A 20,417-nucleotide genomic window follows, 5' to 3' on the forward strand; every position below is an offset into this window, starting at 1 on the left:
AAAAAAATGTTGCTAATTTTTGAAAAATAGAAAAAAAGACACATCTATGTAATGTGTTTGGTCTATAGATTTCATAGAAAATAAAATAATTTTTGCAAGACCCCCCTCCCCCCCAAAAAATAATAAAAATAAAATAAAATTGATTATTAAGTGAGGAAAATTCTGAATGGACTGGAGGCTCATAGTAAAAATGTAAAGAAAAAAATGTTGTGGGTCAGTACGGGTGTACAAGCTTGAGATCTAAAGTGGTTAAACTTTTGACTTCCGCAAGATGCTGCTCCTTGGACGTCAGCAATTGATGTCATTAAATAAAAGGCAGCTGGGAAAGTGTAATAAAGATTTTCAATGCTCGATATATTTTATGAGCCCCATTGCATGTCGTTTTATACAAGTGTACAGACCGCCGTGAGTGTGCGACAATTAGCGCGCCGTGAGTAAATACGATCTGCTCAGGGAAGCGGCTCCACACTTCATAAAACACATTTCCCCTCCAATATCAATAGAGACCCGTGTTTCTAGATAGAACCTTGGGAATCTGGGTCACAGAGCTTACACTCACTACATACTTTAAAAAAAGGCCATGTTAAAACCAGAATTTTTTTTTTCATTTTTATTCGTGAGCAAACAAAACAACAAACAAGTGAGCCAAAACTGTTCAGCTGTGAGCTATTAAATATGACGGATGTTCGCAGCAGATAAAGGTTCACCTAATATCAGAAGCACCCAGATCCTCTGTGTATACAGGGCTGGCCGCTGTCTGCTAATCAAACTTACGAGGTAAAATAAGGTAACTGTGCTAAAAAATAATAATAATAATAAATTCACAAAAATGACCTTACTTTTAAGTGTTTCGAGTGCTTGCTTACATTGATGCTCAGTGGGAAATTCCCCTCCTACACTGGTGGTCGGGAAGAGTCCCCTGTATATTGGTGATCAGAGAAATACTCCTTTTCATTGTTGGTAAGTTGGAAAAGGCCCCCAATAAATCATTGATTAGTAGGAGAATGCCCCCCATTACATTGGTGATCAGTGGGAAGAATGTTCCTTACATTGGTGATCAGTGAGAAGAATGTTCCTTACATTGGTGATCAGTGAGAAGAATGTTCCTTACATTGGTGATCAGTGGGAAGAATGTTCCTTACATTGGTGATCGGTGAGAAGAATGTTCCTTACATTGGTGATCAGTGAGAAGAATGCTCCTTACATTGGTGATCAGTGGGAAGAATGTCCCTTACATTGGTGATCAGTGGGAAGAATGTTCCTTACATTGGTGATCAGTGAGAAGAATGTTCCTTACATTGGTGATCAGTGAGAAGAATGTCCCTTACATTGGTGATCAGTGAGAAGAATGTTCCTTACATTGGTGATCAGTGGGAAGAATGTCCCTTACATTGGTGATCAGTGGGAAGAATGATCCTTACATTGGTGATCAGTGAGAAGAATGTCCCTTACATTGGTGATCAGTGGGAAGAATGTCCCTTACATTGGTGATCAGTGGGAAGAATGTCCCTTACATTGGTGATCAGTGGGAAGAATGTTCCTTACATTGGTGATCAGTGAGAAGAATGTTCCTTACATTGGTGATCAGTGGGAAGAATGTTCCTTACATTGGTGATCAGTGGGAAGAATGTTCCTTACATTGGTGATCAGTGAGAAGAATGCTCCTTACATTGGTGATCAGTGGGAAGAATGTGCCTTACATTGGTGATCGGTGGGAAGAATGTTCCTTACATTGGTGATCAGTGGGAAGAATGTTCCTTACATTGGTGATCAGTGGGAAGAATGTTCCTTACATTGGTGATCAGTGAGAAGAATGCTCCTTACATTGGTGATCAGTGGGAAGAATGTGCCTTACATTGGTGATCAGTGAGAAGAATATTCCTTACATTGGTGATCAGTGAGAAGAATGTCCCTTACATTAGTGATCAGTGAGAAGAATGCTCCTTACATTGGTGATCAGTGAGAAGAATGTTCCTTACATTGGTGATCAGTGGGAAGAATGTCCCTTACATTGGTGATCAGTGGGAAGAATGTCCCTTACATTGGTGATCAGTGAGAAGAATGTCCCTTACATTGGTGATCAGTGGGAAGAATGTCCCTTACATTGGTGATCAGTGAGAAGAATGTTCCTTACATTGGTGATCAGTGGGAAGAATTTCCCTTACATTGGTGATCAGTGGGAAGAATGTTCCTTACATTGGTGATCAGTGGGAAGAATGTTCCTTACATTGGTGATCAGTGAGAAGAATGTTCCTTACATTGGTGATCAGTGAGAAGAATGTTCCTTACATTGGTCATCACATCACATACCAGCAATGGTCAACAATATAAAAAAAAATGTAAATAAAATTAAATATATGTTGTTTTTTTAGATATAAAATAACATTATGAAGGATTGAACGACTTTCATTTGAGTGATCTTTCCTCTAAAAATAAACTTTGCCAGAAAAAATCCTTTTGTAATGAATTTTTTTTTAGTTTTTTAATGACTTTTTGTCCTTATGTTCTCTTGAGATAATTTCTTGTGTATAATAATTATGTGCATATGGATTTGCATGCAGGTCGTGTCTCTTCTTGAACATCTCTAATAACAACTCCTCCTCTTCTTCTTCTTCTTCTGCAGATGTTTGGCTGTGGCTCTGTGGCTCAGGTGGTCCTTAGTAAAGGCTCCCATGGCCAATTCTTGACTGTTAATCTGGCTTTTGGATTCGCTGTCATGCTGGGTATTCTGATTTGTGGACAAATTTCAGGTGAGGTTGAACCCTTTTAAAATGTGATAGGCAAGAACAGAGTACGTGCCTGTAACGGTCACCACCGTTTACGATATTCCCATTCCATCAACCACGACAGCTTCTCTGACACTCCACAATCCAGCAGACACGATCCATCACATTTCCCAGAATGAACGAGACACGCACAGCTCTGTTCTCTGGTTTCAAAATGTATGAACACTTTTAATGGTATCTTAGCTTTCTTATATACAGTAAAAGCATGTTAAAGTTAATCACAGGGACAAAGAAACTCTCCACCCCCAATATCACACAATGGGGCTTCAGTACACATTCAGATGGGCTAATTACTAATCATCCCCCAGACGTCCCGTCTCCGCATTAGAGGGGTTAATTACTACAGCTTGACAAGTTCCCCTCACCTGTTACACAAAACACATTCCTTTACTAAACATAATTGACATGCTAATTCCCTACCCCTGAAAGGAGACATCTGACCTTTTCAACTTAGTTAGCATCTCACAATGGAATGTCTAGGAGCAACCCCATTTAACATCTCAAAAGCATGTGTCCTCACATTGAATGAAAACACTCCACTGACCTGGTGGGGTCAGAATAACCACTTGCAATATCTCCTGCAAAACATGAATTATCATTTATCAGTCACCCTATGCCCAAAAGGGGGCACATGGTGACCCTAGACCCAAGAGTCATTAGTGACGCTGGCACAGGAGTACCCCCCATCCTTCAAAAGTCTCTGGGTGTCACGGGTCATTCCGTTACAGTGCCATAAAACATTTCCAATAAAACCAAATGAACTTAGCATGAATATACTGTAAACAAAAAACATGCTACATTTAAAATCAATATTAATAATTAAATGTTTTTTTATGTCACTTTTAATTTATAGGTGGACATTTGAACCCAGCTGTGACCTTTGCCCTGTGTATCATGGCACGGGAACCATGGATAAAGTTTCCGGTATACACCTTGGCACAAACCCTAGGTGCCTTCCTTGGGGCAGGCATCGTTTATGGCTTGTATTATGGTAGGTACCTTTTAAGCATGTTTTTTTTTTTTTTTTTACTAAAAGATTGTACTTTTTGACTGAAGCGCCGTATGGGACTGTTTCTTTTGAATTTAATCATCATTGATCTTCAGAAAGTATCTTCATATATAATAGGACAGTGACCTAGGCAGTCCTGTGCTTTAGCCTCATGGCTGTATATCTGCAGGAGAGATCATCTAAGGCAGTGGTCAGTGGTCACCAACCTTTAGACCTCAAGGACTCACAAATTTGAATCCCACGGACCATGTGCTCGAGCTCTGTGTGCAGGCGTAAATTACAATGTTCGGCGACTTTTGGCGGCTCCGTACTGCGCAAGCGATGCGCAGTACCATACGGGCATTATTCGTTATGGGGCATTTCTTGACAGTACATCGGAACTACAGAGGAGGCATCGGGTATCAATGTGCGCTGACAGTATTGACTGTCAGCACACATTGAGAACAACACTAGAAAGAACATTGGGTTGTATACATCTGTAACAATATTGATTTGGAGCAGAACCCATGGGGACCACCAAAATTTTCTCGTGGTCCACAGACCACTGGTTGGTGACCACTGATCCAAGGTACTGCTGCTTCTGGGTGCTAGCCCAATCAAATTTGGAGTGGGATTGGTAATGCCATTACAGTGTTGCCTGCTGTTCTCCTTGCTGGAGAGGAAGCCACACCTGAGATCTGCAGTGCAAGGATCTCCCTGCTTCTGCTTCATCCATCCATCACTTCCCCTGTTGCCTCTTGATAATTACCCCAGCAGTCATCAGGGGGGAGCTCTAAAATGAGTAAGCAAAGCTTTGTGCCTCTGCCAACATGTCCACCTCCACACAGAGACATAAAGCAGAATATGGCACAGTAATGGGGACAACATTGGGTGGTATACACTTGCCACAATATTGATTTGGGGACCACCAACATTTTCCCGTGGACCATCAGTGGTCCACACACCACTGGTTGGTGACCACTGATCCAAGGTACTGCTGCTTCTGGGTGCTAGTCCAATCAAATTTGGAGTGGGATTGGTAATGCCATTACAGTGTTGCCTGCTGTTCTCCCTGCTGGATAGAAAGCCACACCTGAGACCTGCAGTGCAAGGATCTCCCTGCTTCTGCTTCATCCATCCATCACTTCCCCTGTTGCCTCTTGATAATTACCCCAGCAGTCATCAGGGGGGGCAGCTATAAAATGAGTAAGCAAAGCTTTGTGCCTCTGCCAACATGTCCACCTCCACACAGAGACATAAAGCAGAACATGGCACACTATGTCAGTAATGGGGACAACATTGGGTGGTATACACTTGCCACAATATTGATTTGGGGACCACCAAAATTTTCTCGTGGACCATCAGTGGTCCACACACCACTGGTTGGTGACCACTGATCCAAGGTACTGCTGCTTCTGGGTGCTAGCCCAATCAATTTTGCAGTGGGATTGGTAATGCCATTACAGCGTTGCCTGCTGTTCTCCTTGCTGGAGAGGAAGCCACACCTGAGACCTGCAGTGCAAGGATCTCCCTGCTTCTGCTTCATCCATCCTTTACTTCCCCTGTTGCCTCTTGATAATTACCCCAGCAGTCATCGGGGGGGGGGGCAGCTATAAAAAGAGTAAGCAAAGCTTTGTGCCTCTGCCAACATGTCCACCTCCACACAGAGACATAAAGCAGAACACGGCACAGTATGTCAGTAATGGGGACAACATCAGCAGCTGTTAAACCACTTGAAATACTGGTGAAGAGCCCTTTAATGACTTTTTGGGCACAAGTTCCTCAGTTCAAGCTCACTGTAAGATTGCTTATACAGTGGAACCTCGGATTTTAAATAATGAGGTTAACAAGCGTTTCGCAATACGGGCACTGTATTTTGAAAAATCCTAACTCTGTTTGCCAGTGTTGTCTCGCAAAACGAGCGGGATTATGGCCAAAGCGGTGTGCAGTACCGAGTTTGGCCTGAGGTGCGGGGGCACCAGAGCCAAACGGCGCCGATCATAGTTGATCAGCGCCGTTCGGAAATGCTCGGTAAGACTTGGAAATAATATGTTACCAAGCCTTTCTGAGGTTTGCCAAGGTCAGCCGAGCTGTCCTCTGGCCTTTCCGGCTGTTTTCAGGGCTCTCTGGCGCCCCCCCCAACTCTGGCTGCACGCGGTATTGCATGCCATAGAAGTCAATGCAGAACATATTATTTTAGTTTCCATTGACTTTAATAGGGAAAGTCACTTTGATATGCGAGTACTTTGGATTACGAGCATTCTCCTGGAACGGATTATGGGGCAGATCCACAGACAGAGTACGCCGGCGTATCTACTCATATGCTGGCGTACTTTCAAATTACCCAGCGTCGTATCTTTGGTTTGAATCCTCAAACCAAGATACGATGGCATCTGGGTTAGATCCGACAGGTGTACGTCCTCGTACGCCTTCGGATCTAAAAATGCAATACTTCGGCATCCGCTGGGTGGCGTTCACGTCGTTTTCCGCGTCGGGTATGCAAATTAGCTATTTCCGACGATAGCTATTTCCGACGGCCGTCGCATTCTCTTACGTCGTCTCTAGTCGGCTTTTTCCGGCGTATAGTTAAAGCTGCTGTTTTGCGGCGTATAGTTAGACTTGCCATGTTAAGTATGGCCGTCGTTCCCGCGTCGAAATTTGAATTTTTTTTTTTTGCGCAAGTCGTCCGTGATTCGGGATGGACGTAATTCACGTCTAAGTTAAAAAAAATTACGTCATTTAGCGCAATGCACGGCGGGAAATTTAGAAACGGAGCATGCGCAGTTCATTCGGCGCGGGGACGCGCTTCATTTAAATGAAACACGCCCCCTAATCGCCGATTTGAATTCCGCCGCCAGAGATACACTACGCTGCCGTAACTTACGGCGCAAATTCTTCCAGGATTCGAACCGGCCAAAAGTAAGTTACAGCGGCGTAGCGTATTTCTGTGTGGATCTGCCCCTATGTTCGTAATCCGAGGTTCCACTGTAGCTACTTTGCATTTGTTCAGTATGAGGACCAACCACACTTCTGATTACGTCTTATAACATTTATTGACCAATAAATGTTACAAAGTTGAAGTGACAAATTATGTTTGCTGTTCTAAACTTGCTACGTGTCGATCTCAGTTGGCTTTGTAACATTTTATAGGGGATTTAAAGCTAGACGGATGACTTCCTCTAACTCTGGAATACTTTTATATTTTTTCACAACAACTTTTCTGAATGTGTAATATGTCAGGAGGGGCGGCTTTTATGAGCAATTTTCCCATCATGGAAAATCCAGGAGGACGATTTTACAAACTCCCCAACAAGTACATAAGTGCAGAAGACTAATAAGAAGCTTACTGAGATTTAAACCTGTAATTTGGGTTGCCAAGTGGAGAGGATTCCACCCAAAAAGGTGGGGAACCGCTGAATGAAATATTACATGGAACATAACAGGAAGGTATGACAATAACTTTCTGATGGCATTTCGAAAGCCTCTTGTTTTTTTGTCACGGGTCCCAATTGGATGTCAATCCTGTAAAACAGGTTTAAGCCAAAACTTCCAACAAATAGACTCACTTCAGTCCCTTCATTGCTTGGAAGCCAACCAAGGCTCTAACAGGATGTAATAGACATAAAGTACAAACAGCAGAAGAACGATAAAAATTATTGTAGCATTGTTTCATGTCCTATAAATTAGTATTAACTCCACACTGTCTGGAAGACAACAAAAATATTTGTATCAGTGGCGGCTGGTGCTCAAATTTTTTTTTGGGGGGGGGGGCGCAATTAATGCCCATTAATTGTTGCCACTGTGCCATCAAATGCAGCCACTGTGCCATCAAACGCAGCCACTGTGCCATCAAACGCAGCCACTGTGCCATCAAACACTGCCACTGTGCCATCAAAAGCAGCCACTGTCCATCAAACACAGCCACTGTGCTATCAATTGTCGCCACTGTGCTATCAAACGCAGCCACTAATTGTCACCACTGTGCCATCAAACGCAGCCACTGTGCCATCAATTGTCGCCACTGTGCCATCAATTGTCGCCACTGTGCTATCAAACGCAGCCACTGTGCCATCAAAAGCAGCCACTGTGCCATCAAACGCAGCCACTGTGCCATCAAACGCAGCCAATGTGCCATCAATTGTCGCCACTGTGCCATCAAACGCAGCCACTGTGCCATCAAAAGCAGCCACTGTGCCATCAATTGTCGCCACTGTGCCATCAAACGCAGCCACTGTGGCATCAAACGCAGCCACTGTGCCATCAATTGTCGCTACTGTGCTATCAATTGTCGCCACTGTGCTATGAAACGCAACCACTGTGCCATTAATTGTTGCCACTGTGCCATTAATTGTCGCAGCTGTGCCATCAAACGCAGCCACTGTGCCATCAATTGTCGCCACTGTGCCCATCAATTGTCGCCACTGTGCCTTCAATTGTCGCCACTGTGCCCATCAATTGTCGCCACTGTGCCCATAAATTGTCGTCACTGTGCCCATCAATTGCCGCCAGATTTCCCCGTAAAATGCCGCCAGTTTGCTCCATAAAATGCCGCCAGATTGCCCCTTAAAATCCCGCCAGATTGCCCCAAAATACTGCCAGATTGCCGCCTCCCCCCCCGCCCGGCACTTACCTTTCTCAGGTCAGCCATCCTCCTCCACGACCCTTTCGATGTCTTCTCCCGCCCTCGGTGAACCTGATTTGCAGAGACACGTGTCAGTGTTAACCAGGGAACGCACACCCTGTGCCCCCTCTGGTTAACCATTTGGAAGCCGATTAGAGCCAACAGGCTGGCTCTGATAAGACACTTCCAAAACACACCCACCGCTGTTATTCAGATGGTCGGCGCTCAACAGGGGTTGGCCACCTGAATAGTGGGCGGCAGCGTTGAAAATACATAGATTCGTGCAATGCATGAATCTATGTATTGTTGAGTGACGCGGCAGGAGAGAGGGGGCGGCGCTCCTGTGCCCACTATGGACGCACCGCCACTGATTTGTATCCATAATTCCTTCTATTATCTGACACTACAGTTCCATTATTTAGGCCCTCGAACAATCCCAGATTAGCCGGTAATTGCGGCTGTCTATATTTTTATTAAATGGCTTGGCGCTCTTTAACCACTTCACCCCCGGAAGAATTTACCCCCTTCCTGACCAGAACACTTTTTGCGATTCGGCACTGCTTCGCTTTAACTGACAATTGCGCGGTCGTGCGACGTGGCACCCAAACAAAATTGACGTCCCGTTCTGCCTAATGCACAGTTCAGAATTTTGTGTTTGTCAGGAACAGGAAATTCACACTTCATTAACAAACATCTTTACTAAAGAGATCAGCGCTGATCCCACACAGGAAACTAAAAGGGAAGAAATCCGTCTGTTTCGACTTTCAGTTAAAGAGAACAAACTGCCAACTTTTATACTGTGGCAAGACTTAAAGAGACATTTTACCGTAAAACATTTTAATAAAATACAGAATTGGAATATAAATGTATACAACCTAATAACCAATATTAGCACCTCTGTTGGGTCCAGTGGCGACTAGTGCTCAAAATTTTTGGGGGGGCGCAAACAAACTGAAAAAAAAAAAAAAACATCAATTGCAGCCACTGTGCCTGTCAAACGCAGCCACTGTGCCATCAAGCGCAAGCCACTGTGCCCACCAATTGCTGCCACTGTGCCATCAAACGCAGCCACTGCACCCCTCAATTGCCACCAGTATGTCCCATCAGTTGCCGCCAGTTTGCCCCATCAAATGAATCCAGTTTGTCCCATCAAATGCCACCAGTTTGCCCCATCAAATACCACCAGTTTGCCCATCAAATGCCGCCAGTTTGCCCCATCAAATGATGTCAGTTTGCCCCATCAAATGCCACCAGTTTGCCCATCAAATGCCGCCAGTTTGCCCCATCAAATGATGTCAGTTTGCCCCATCAAATGCCACCAGTTTGCCCCATCAAATGCCACCAGTTTGCCCCATCAAATGATCCAGTTTGCCCCATCAACTGATCCCAGTTTTCCCCATCAACTGATCCCAGTTTGCCCCATCAACTGATCCCAGTTTGCCCCATCAAATGCCGCCAGTTTGCCCCATCAAATTCCGCCAGTTTGCCCCATCAAATTCCGCCAGTTTGCCCCATCAAATGCCGCCAGTTTGCCCCATCAAATTCCGCCAGTTTGCCCCATCAAATGCCGCCAGTTTGCCCAATCAAATGCCGCCAGTTTGCCCCATCAAATGATGCTAGTTTGCCCCATCAAATGCAGCCAGTTTGCCCCCCTGCCCGGCACTTACCTTTCTCGGGTCAGCACCGTCCTCCACGCTCCCTCCGAGTCCTTGATGCCTTCTCCCGTCCTCTTCATGTCAGAGATGCTATGATTGGACGCCTAGGACCTGTCGCTTCAGCCAATCAGGTGACAGGTAACCAGACCTGGTGCACCTGATTGGCTGAGAGGCAGGTCAGTGTTAGGGAAGCGATTTCCTTAACACAGCACTGTTTAAACAGGGAATGCACAACAGTGCGCCCTCTGTTTAACAATTTGGAAGCCTATTAGAGCCCACGGCTCTAATCAGGACGCCTATTAGGGACCACGGCTCTAACAGGCACTTCCAAAACACCCCCACCGCTGTAATTCAGAAGGCCGGCGCTCAACAAGGGGGCCGGACACCTGAATAGGGGCGGCAGCGGTGACAATAGATAGATTCATGTAATGCATGAATCTATCTATTGGAGATTGACGGGTGCAGGAGAGAGGGGGCGGCGCTCCTGCGCCCAATATATACGCACCGCCACTGGTTGGGTCCAATCTATGCTCTGAGGTTCAACAGATTCTGAAGGAACTTTTGGAATCTGACATTTCCAGGTATGGTGGATGCCTACACACCCTCACCCACCTCACTGGGGTGCCCCCTTGCCTCCACATAAATAGTCACTTCAGAGCTGTAGGGACACAAGAGTGATGTACTGGCTGGAGAAGGAGGTGGGGAGCCAAAGTGAGGAGCGGGGATATATAGGCATCTGACACCCCCGGAAGTGTTGGATGCTAAGAATTCTATTGGCTCCCCTAGCACTGCAAGAAAGCAAAGATTGGATGCAAGGATTGGATGCAAGGATTGGAGGGCTAATAGTATTATAAGTGTATAGTACATTTTTTATGTATTGACAGTGGGGTAGATTCAGGTAGGGGCACGCAAAACTGCGGCGGCGTAACGTATGACATTTACGTTACGCTGCCGCAAGTTTTATGGGCAAATGCTTGATTCACAAAGCACTTGCCTATAAAGTTGCGGCGGCGTAGCGTAAAAGGTGCCGGCGTAAGCGCGCAGAATTCAAATGATCCCGTAGGGGGCGTGGATCATTTAAATTAGGCGCATTCCCGCGCTGAACGTACTGCGCATGTGCCGTCCCTAAAATTTCCCGACGTGCATTGCGGTAATTGACGTCGCAAGGACGTCATTGGTATCGACGTGAACGTAAATGGCGTCCAGCGCCATTCACGGACGACTTACGCAAACGACGTAAAATTTTCAAATCGCGATGCGGGAACGACGTCCATACTTAACATTGGCTGTGCCTCCTAATAGCAGGAGCAGCCTTACGACGAAAACGACGTACGCAAACGACGTAAAAAACTACCGCCGGGCGCACGTACGTTCATGAATCGGCGTAAGTATGTCATTTGCATACTCTACGCTGACATCTATGGGAGCGCCACCTAGCGGCCAGCGTCAGAATTCACCCTAAGATACGACGGCGTAAGAGACTTATGCCAGTCGTATCTTAGGCTAAAGTCGGCGTATCTAGCTTTCTGAATACAGAAAGTAGATACGCCGGCGCTACTTAGCAATTACGCGGCGTATCTATGGATACGCCGGCGTAATTGCTCTCTGAATCTACCCCAGTGTTTATTTTTTTATTAGTTGGGACAGGCCTTTGCTGACAACATTTTGAAGCCTGACATTCTGATCCTGGTCTACCTACGTACCAGGGGAACCTTGTGAAGAAAAAGCAAGGTCTGCTTATTACATAGATAGATAGGAGAAGCTGCGCTAAATTAGTCCAGATGCCAAGGCCTTTGCTTGTACGGACGATCGTAAGGAAAACCCTGGGTAGATGGTTGCACTGATTCTCACACCGATACCACCATAGAATCCGTAATCGTAACATTCAGCAATGGACCCAAAAAGAGAAACTGACCATAGTGTAATATTGTCTAGCTGATAGTTTATTTAAGTAAAAAAATATATTGCACTTACATTTAAGGATTAAAATTCACGTATAAAATTAAGAGCCCGCCAGCTACAAACAAACTCCCTTTCTCCTAGTGAGACAGCGTGGTGACGTCAGCGTGTACCCTCCTCTAGACGCGCTTCGTCATACGTGATGTTGACAACGTCACGTATGACGAAACGCGTCTCACTAGGAGGACGGGAGTTTGTTTGTAGCCGGCCGGCTCTTCATTTTATGCGCAAATTTATAAATCAGTCCTTGACGTCAACATCAGATTAACAGTTTTATCAGGAATTAAGTAACCATCATCTTTCTAAATGCGATTTCAGATGCCATCTGGTTTTTCGCCAATGACCAACTCTACGTAATGGGACCTAACGGCACTGCTGGAATTTTCGCCACCTTCCCAACAGAGCATCTGACCCTCATGAATGGGTTCTTTGATCAGGTGAGTGAATCTGCACTTCTGTGATAAAACAGAAAGCTTGGAACTCTATGGGGCATTGCTGGCTGTTTATATCGCTCCTACACACTGCTATATCCAAATCTACACAGCTGCAGGAAAGCTTTATGACCATTAGTAAGAAGCAGCAGGGTTTTAAGTGAGGGCAGCGGTCCATGGCAGAGCGCGTATGGGGGGGTCTCTGCCCTGTTAAAGATGTAATACAATTTTTATTTAAAAAAAAGAAATGGTAACTTTTCTAAAATGTATGGGGCAGATCCACAGAGCAAGTACGCCGGCGTATCTACTGATACGCCGGCGTACTTTCAAATTTCTCAAACCAAGATACAACGGCATCTGGGTTCGATCCGACAGGCGTACGTCTTCGTACGCCTTCGGATCGCAGATGCAATACTTTGGCGTCCGCTGGGTGGAGTTTGCGTCGTTTTCCGTGTCGGGTATGCAAATGAGCTTTTTCCGACGATCCACGAACGTACGCGCGGCCGTCGCATTCTATTACGTCGTCTCTAGTCGGCTTTTTCTGGCGTATAGTTAAAGCTGCTATTTTGCGGCGTATAGATAGACTTGCCATGTTAAAGTATGGCCGTCGTTCCCGCGTCGAAATTTGAATTTTTTTTTTTTTGCGTAAGTCGTCCGTGAATAGGGATGGACGTAAGTCACGTCTAAGTTTAAAAAATGACGTCGTTGCGACATCATTTAGCGCAATGCACGGCGGGAAATTTAGGAACGACGCATGCGCATTTCATTCGGCGCGGGGACGCGCTTCATTTAAATGAAACCCGCCCCCAACCCGCCCAATTTCAAATCCGCCGACAGAAATACACTACGCCGCCGTAACTTACGGCGCAAACTCGCTGAGGATTCGAAAATGCGCCAGGTAAGGTACGGCGGCGTAGTGTATCTCTGATACGCTGCGCCGTTCTACATGTATGTGGATCTGGCCCTGTATTTCTATTAAATGGCTGTTCTGAGGGAAATATGGTGGCTCTTATTACTGAACCTTGCAGAGGATGTGTTTTGACTTAAAGCGGGAGTTCACCCATTTGTAAAAAAAAAAAAAATCTCCCCTTAGCTTCCTGCTCGTTCGGTCTAGGGGAATCGGCTATTTGTATTAAAATATGAGCTGTACTTACCCGTTTTCGAGCTGCATCTTCTTCCGTCGCTTCCGGGTATGGGTCTTCGGGAGCCGGCGTTCCTTCTTGATTGACAGTCTTCCGAAAGGCTTCCGACGGTCGCATCCATCGCGTCACTCGTAGCCGAAAGAAGCCGAACGTCGGTGCGGCTCTATACTGCGCCTGCGCACCGACGTTCGGCTTCTTTCGGAAAATCGTGACGCGATGGATGCGACCGTCGGAAGCCTCTCGGAAGACTGTCAATCAAGAAGGAACGCCCATTCCCGAAGCCCATACCCGGAAGCGACGGAGAGGATGCATCTCGTAAACGGGTAAGTACTGCTCATATTTTAAAATAAACAGCCGATTCCCCTAGTAAAAACGAGCAGGAAGCTAAGGGGGAAAAGTGCCCTCTAAGGGTGAACCCCCGCTTTAATGGAGAGGTTCACTTTTGTTCACCTTTTTTTTTTTCTTTTTCTAAATTCCACCTCCCCTATGAACCAATATAGCATTAATGTACTTTTTTTTGCAAAAATATCAAAGTTTTCCATTAAATCTACAGACACTTTACTTGTCCTTATCCATGTTTCCAAACATATCCATTGCTTCTGCCTTACTTCCTGGTCAGGCTTTAGGTCATGACACAGGAAGGAGTTAAACAGCTGCCCTCATTAGCACACACCCTGCATCATCCACCCTCCTTCCTACCCACCCATTCCCAGCTGCACATTTTTTAAATGAAATGCAACCAATCAGAGATCACCCTTCTCACTAAATACACAATACAGTGGAACCTCGGTTTACGAGTAACGCGGTTAATGAGCATTTTGAAAGACGAGGAACTTTTTTTTGAAAATTCGGACTCATTTTGCGAGTGTTGTCTCGCAATATGAGCAGAATTCAAACTAATGGAGTGTGCAGTACCGCATTTGGCCAGAGGTGCGGAGGCGCCGGTGACACTCGGAACGGTTTGGAACAGTTTGAAACCATTCGGAAATACTCGGAATCACTCGGAAATAGGGTGACCACATTTCCAAACTGCCATTCAGGGACACCCCCCCCCTTCCCAAAAATCAGTGTGTGCTGTAATGAATCACAACACACCCGGGGTAGCGGGTGCATGCTCTACACAGAAGCACTGATCATGCCGCCCAAAATGTGACTGCAGACATTCCCAGCCAGGACAAGTACTGTCAGTGAGTAAAGCGATAATGTGGCAGCCTTCTTTGGGGTGGGGCATCAGATCGTCCGGGGGGGGGGGGGGGGCCGTGTCAGTTTCATTCCGGGAAACTGTATTGTCCTGGAATAAAGGTGCCCGAGACCCGGGACAGACCTGCAAATTGCGGGACTGTCCCGGGCAATCTGGGAAACGTGGTCACCATACTCGGAAATCGCAACTAGTAATTTTAGGTGTACACTCTGATTGTGTATTTAGTGAGAAGGGTGATAACAGATTGATTGCATTTCATTTACAAAACGTGCACCTGGGAATGGGAGGGTGGATGATGCAGGGTGTGTGCTAATGAGGTCAGCTGGTCAACTCCTTCCTGTGTCATGACCTAAAGCCTGACCAGGAAGTAAGGCAGAAGCAATGGATACATTTGGAAACATGGATGAGGACAAGTCAAGTAAGTGACTGTAGATCAGGGGTGTCTAAACTTTTTTGAAAGAGGGACAGATTTTATGAAGTAAACGTGTGTGAGGGCCGACCATTTTGCCTGACAATCTTTGAACCATTAAAATTCGGTGTGTTTGCCCGAGCACTAATACACCGCCCAACAAGAATTCCCTTGCCTTTGTGACTGTGTGTGGTGAAGAGATGAGCTTGGGCGTGTGATTTGGCTATACCGTATTTATCGGTGTATAACATGCACCTTCAGTTTAAGAGGGAAGTTTCAGGAAAAAATTAAAATTTTAGTTAAAGAACTGTGAAGTAAAATAAGGGTTAGTGCCCATCAATGCAGCCTGATCAGTGCCCATCTGCAGCTCCACCATTGCCATGAATGCAGTCCCACTTGTGCCACAAATGCAGACCCATCGTTCCCATGAATTCAGTCCCACCATTGCAATAAACGTAGCCTTACCATCAAGAGAGGGCTGTCAGCCTTAGGCCTGGGGGGCAAGTTCAGTCAAGTGGCCATTGAACCGCCAAATCAGCTCACCATCTATGGCCCATCTGGTTTTTCAATGCAGCCTCACCAGTGCAGCCAACTCCAGTTCCTATCAATGCAGCCTGATCACTGGGGCAGGTTACATGGGGTGTATGGGGGGGGATGGGGGGTCAGCTATGGGTTTCAGGGTCTCACCTCAGTGATCTAAGCAGGTCCTTGCATGCCACAGCCTCCTGGGAGGGTAATGCTCCTGGCCCTGGGGGGCCAAGTTGCAGCCAGCACCCAGCCCTGCGTCCCAACTCCCTGGGACACCCTGCCTCTGCCTGCTTCCAAAAATCCGGTCTCGGGGAGTTGTAGTTTCCTCTGCGCTACTCTGTTTTCCACCCACCGGGAGCTTGAGCGTGGACTACAACTCCCGGAATGCAACAGCAAGCGGTCGGCCGCTGTGGCCATGGCCCCGGCCCTACTTCCTAGACCAGAATAAAATAAAATGGTAGCGGGCAGCGGCTGCCGGCCATTTTGAACAATAGTCAGTGCGGCCTGGGGGGCAATTGCCACCCTGCCCCCTGGCCTAGCCTACCCCTGCTTACCATTGCCATGCCTTATCATTGCCATGCCTTACCATTGCCATGAATGCAGTACCCACATTGCCAGGAATGCAGCCTTACCATTGCCATCAGTGCAGCCTGATCCAGGCCCTTCTGCAGTCTTAGGATGGGACAGGGAGGGGGCGGGATGAGCGCCGACAGATTACATACATGAGAATCTGTTTTCTTGGTGGCCTCTTTAATACAAAGTCCTGCCTCCTATGATAGACAGAACAGTTGTCCAATGGCAGCGCAGGAGATGGGACTTCCTATTACAGAGGCTGCCGTGCAAACAGGAAATTCTCCTGTATGCACTCGTCCCGCTCCCTCCCAGGCAGCCAGCATGTGTATCTTTTGTGGCTCCCGGTGCCTGGGGATTAGTTGGGGGCCACAAATGTCCAAATTACCAGGTGGGCCATTTGAAACCAGAACCAATCGTGGCCCACGGGCCGAACTTTGGACATGCCTGCTGTAGATTTATTGGAAAGTGTCGATATTTTTGCGAAAAGGGGACATTAATGCTATACTGGTACAAAAAAAAAGGTGAACTTAGCCTTTAAATTGAATTTATGAACCACATGCTTGTTCAAGCTCAAACAGTACTGGAGCAAAAGATAACCATGCTAATAGCAATTTCAGAGGGAAGCCAGCAGGGGCAGCCTTCTTTTTTCTTTTTTGGTGCAGATTTGCTATGAATCCTCTTCCTTGCAACCTTGGCAACCTTATGCAATCTATAAATTGGATTTTCCTAAATCATTATCCCCCTGCTCCTGTAACTGGCTCTTTACTTCTTCAAGAAGTCTGCATACAACTGGAGGTCACATTTAAGTTAATCCCAGCAAAGTCCTTCATTAAGAAATTATGAAGAGACAGCACTCACATCCGTAGATAATGGAAATACAAAAAGAGGGGGAAACCCTAGGGGTAGCCCCAGGTCGAACTTTATTGGCACAGTAATCAATGAGGATATGGAAAAATACATACAAAAGGACATTTTTTTTTTTAACCACTTAACCCCCGGACCATATTGCTGGTCAAAGACCAGAGCACTTTTTGCCATTCGGCACTGCGTCGCTTTAACTGACAATTGCGCGGTCCTGCGACGTGGCTCCCAAACAAAATTGGCGTCCTTTTTTTTCCCACAAATAGAGCTTTATTTTGGTGGTATTTGATCACCTCTGCGGTTTTTAGTTTTTGCGCTATAAACAAAAATAGAGCGACAGTTTTGAAAAAAAAATTATATTTTTTACTTTTTGCTATAATAAATATCCCCTAAAAATATATAAAAAAAACATTTTTTTTCCTCAGTTTAGGCCGATACGTATTCTTCTACATATTTTTCGTTAAAAAAAAATGCAATAAACGTTTATTGATTGGTTTGCGCAAAAGTTATAGCGTTTACAAAATAAGGGGTAATTTTATGGCATTTTTTAAAATATTTTTTTTTTTACTAGTAATGGCGGCGATCAGCGATTTTTTTTCGGTCATGCGACATTATGGCAGACACTTTGGACACTTTTGACACATTTTTGGGACCATTGGCATTTTTATAGCGATCAGTGCTATAAAAATGCATTGGATTACTATAAAAATGCCACTGGCAGGGAAGGGGTTAACACTAGGGGGCGGGGAAGGGGTTAAGTATGTTGTGGGTGTGTTCTAACTATAGGGGGGGTGGCCTCACTAGGGGAAATGATTGATCTTCTGTTCATACATTGTATGAACAGAAGATCAGGCATTTCTCCCCTGACAGGACCGGGAGCCGTGTGTTTACACACACAGCTCCCGGTCCTCACTCTGTAACGAACGATCGAGTGTGCCCGGTGACGATCGCGCCCGCCGGGCACGCGCACGGGAGTCGGGGGCGAGCGGGGGGGGGCATGCGCCCCTAGTGGCCTGCGCGAGAGCCAACGTTATATTACGTGCTCTCGCGCAGGGCAGCCGACCTGCCGCCGTAAAACGTTTTACGGCGGCTGGTCGGCAACAAGCTAATGCCACATACACACGATTGGAAATTCCGACCGTGTCTAGGCTCCATCTGACTTTTTCTGTCGGAAATTTCCTGACAGCAAAAATTTGAGAGCTGGCTCTCAATTTTTCCGACGGGAAAAGTTCTTGTCAGAAATTCCGACAAGAAAAGTTCCGATGTGAGCTTTTGGTCGGAAATTCCGACCGTGTGTAGTCCGCATCTGACTTTTTCTGTCGGAATTTCCGATCGCGTGTACGCGGAAGTATTCAGGAGCTCCTAAGGAAAAATAAAATGTGCATAATGTTAGGATATAATTAGGAATTTTAACCTAGTTCTTTCATTCTAAATACAAAGTCTTCTTGGCTGACAGGACGTTCCATTAACCGGTGTGAGGTGTCGTCAGTAAGCCGCTGTCATCCTTTACTACGTTATCGGAATGGCCTTCATTGACCTTGACGCATGTCTCTGCTACTTAATATCCACCCTCACATGTCTTGAATAGCTGGCCTTGGAGCCAGACCAGATGCTCCTCTTCCTTTTCCCTCTTCAATACGTTCTTTGTTCATGAGAACAAACTTCCAATAAATTCTCCAGTCCCTAGTAACCCAATGGTGCTATTGTGGGGAAAGCATGTCGAACTCTATCTATGTCATGAGTAACTCATAAGACTCAACAGGTCACAACGTTTCAAGGAGAAGACCACTTGGCGATCATTAAGATCGGCCTTTTTCAATCAGGGTTCCACTAGGGTTTTTCCAGTGATTGCTAATGCCCCCTACACACGGTCGGAATTTCCGATGAAAAAAGTCTCAGGCCCCGTACACACGTCCGAGAAACTCGACACATCGTTTTTCTCGTTGAGTTTCTCGTTCGGCTGTCAAAAAACTCGTCGAGCCAAATTTCCCCGTTGCCCAACGAGGAAATAGAGAACATGCTCTCTATTTGGCTCGACGAGTTTCCCGACGGGTTTCTCGGCGAAAAGTGTACACACGACCGGTTTTCTTCGGCAGAATACGTCTCCCATCGAGTTTCTTGATGGATTCTGCCGACAAAACCGGTCGTATGTACGGGGCCTCAGACGGAATTTTTTTTAAAGCCTTATACATACGATCGGACTTCCATCTGACTTTTCCGTGGATTTTTGTGCGAAGGGGGCGTTGGCCATGAACTTGTTCTGCATACACACGGTAGAACTTTTTCATCCAACATTCACCAAATCACATGGGGCCAGATCCACGTAGCCCGGGCGCAACTTAACTTTCCGGATTTAAGTTACACCGCCGCAATTTTTCCAAGTTAGTGCCCGATCCACAAAGCACTTACCTGGAAATTTGCAGCGGTGTAACTTAAATCCGTCCGGCGCAAGGCGGGCCCAATCGAATGGGGCGAGTCCCATTTAAATTAGGCGCGCTCCCGCGCCGGACGTACTGCGCATGCCCGTCGGGTAAATTATCTGACGTGCATTGCGCTAACTGACGTCGCACCGACGTCATTTGCTTAGACGTTAACGTAAATGGTGTCCAGCGCCATTCACGGACGTCTTACGCAAACGACGTTGATGTTTAAATTTCGACGCGGGAACGACGGCCATACTTAACATGGCTTAAGAGAACTAGGGCTCAGCCCTAGTTTTACGCGGCGTAACCCGACGGAAACTACGTAGATTTATATCGACGGGCCGTTCGGGATGTTCGGGGATCGCCGTAAGTCTTCATTTGCATATTGTACGCCGGCCGCAATGGCCTCGCCACCTAGCGGCCGGCCTAGAATTGCATCCTTAAGATCCGACAGTGTAATTCAATTACACCTGTCGGATCTTAGGGCTAGCTATGCGTAACTGGTTCTATGAATCAGTCGCATAGTTAGAAACAGAGATACGACGGTGTATCAGTAGATACGCCGTCGTATCTCGTTTGTGGATCTGGCCCATGGTTTTTCAGCTCTTTACCACCACCCTTTGGGCTACTTCTGCTATTGTTGTCTGATGTTGGTTCTGAGCATGCTCGTTTGAACTTTGTCGGAAAGTTTGAGAGCATTCACGGCAAAAACCGAAAACAATTGTCCGATAGAGCATACAGACGGTCGGATTGTCCACTAAAACACGTCCGTCGGACCGTTGTTGTCAAAAAATCTGATCGTGTGTATGGGCCTTTAGAGAGATGTTAGGTTCATCATGT

At 46.2% G+C, this 20,417-nt stretch overlaps 1 protein-coding gene across 1 annotated transcript in view; it reads left to right on the plus strand.

Annotated features, from left to right (window-relative positions):
- AQP3 (aquaporin 3 (Gill blood group)) overlaps positions 1-20,417 on the plus strand; it is a 65,616-nt gene that overhangs the window by 38,959 nt on the left and 6,240 nt on the right. Inside the window, exons 2-4 of the mRNA XM_040336051.1 lie at positions 2,624-2,750; positions 3,640-3,777; positions 12,328-12,446. Of these exons, the coding sequence (XP_040191985.1) occupies positions 2,624-2,750; positions 3,640-3,777; positions 12,328-12,446 (384 nt within the window). The remainder of the gene's footprint in view (positions 1-2,623; positions 2,751-3,639; positions 3,778-12,327; positions 12,447-20,417) is intronic.

The sequence above is a fragment of the Rana temporaria genome, chromosome 1 (assembly GCF_905171775.1).
Source record: "Rana temporaria chromosome 1, aRanTem1.1, whole genome shotgun sequence".
In the NCBI taxonomy this organism is placed as follows: Eukaryota; Metazoa; Chordata; class Amphibia; order Anura; family Ranidae; genus Rana; species Rana temporaria.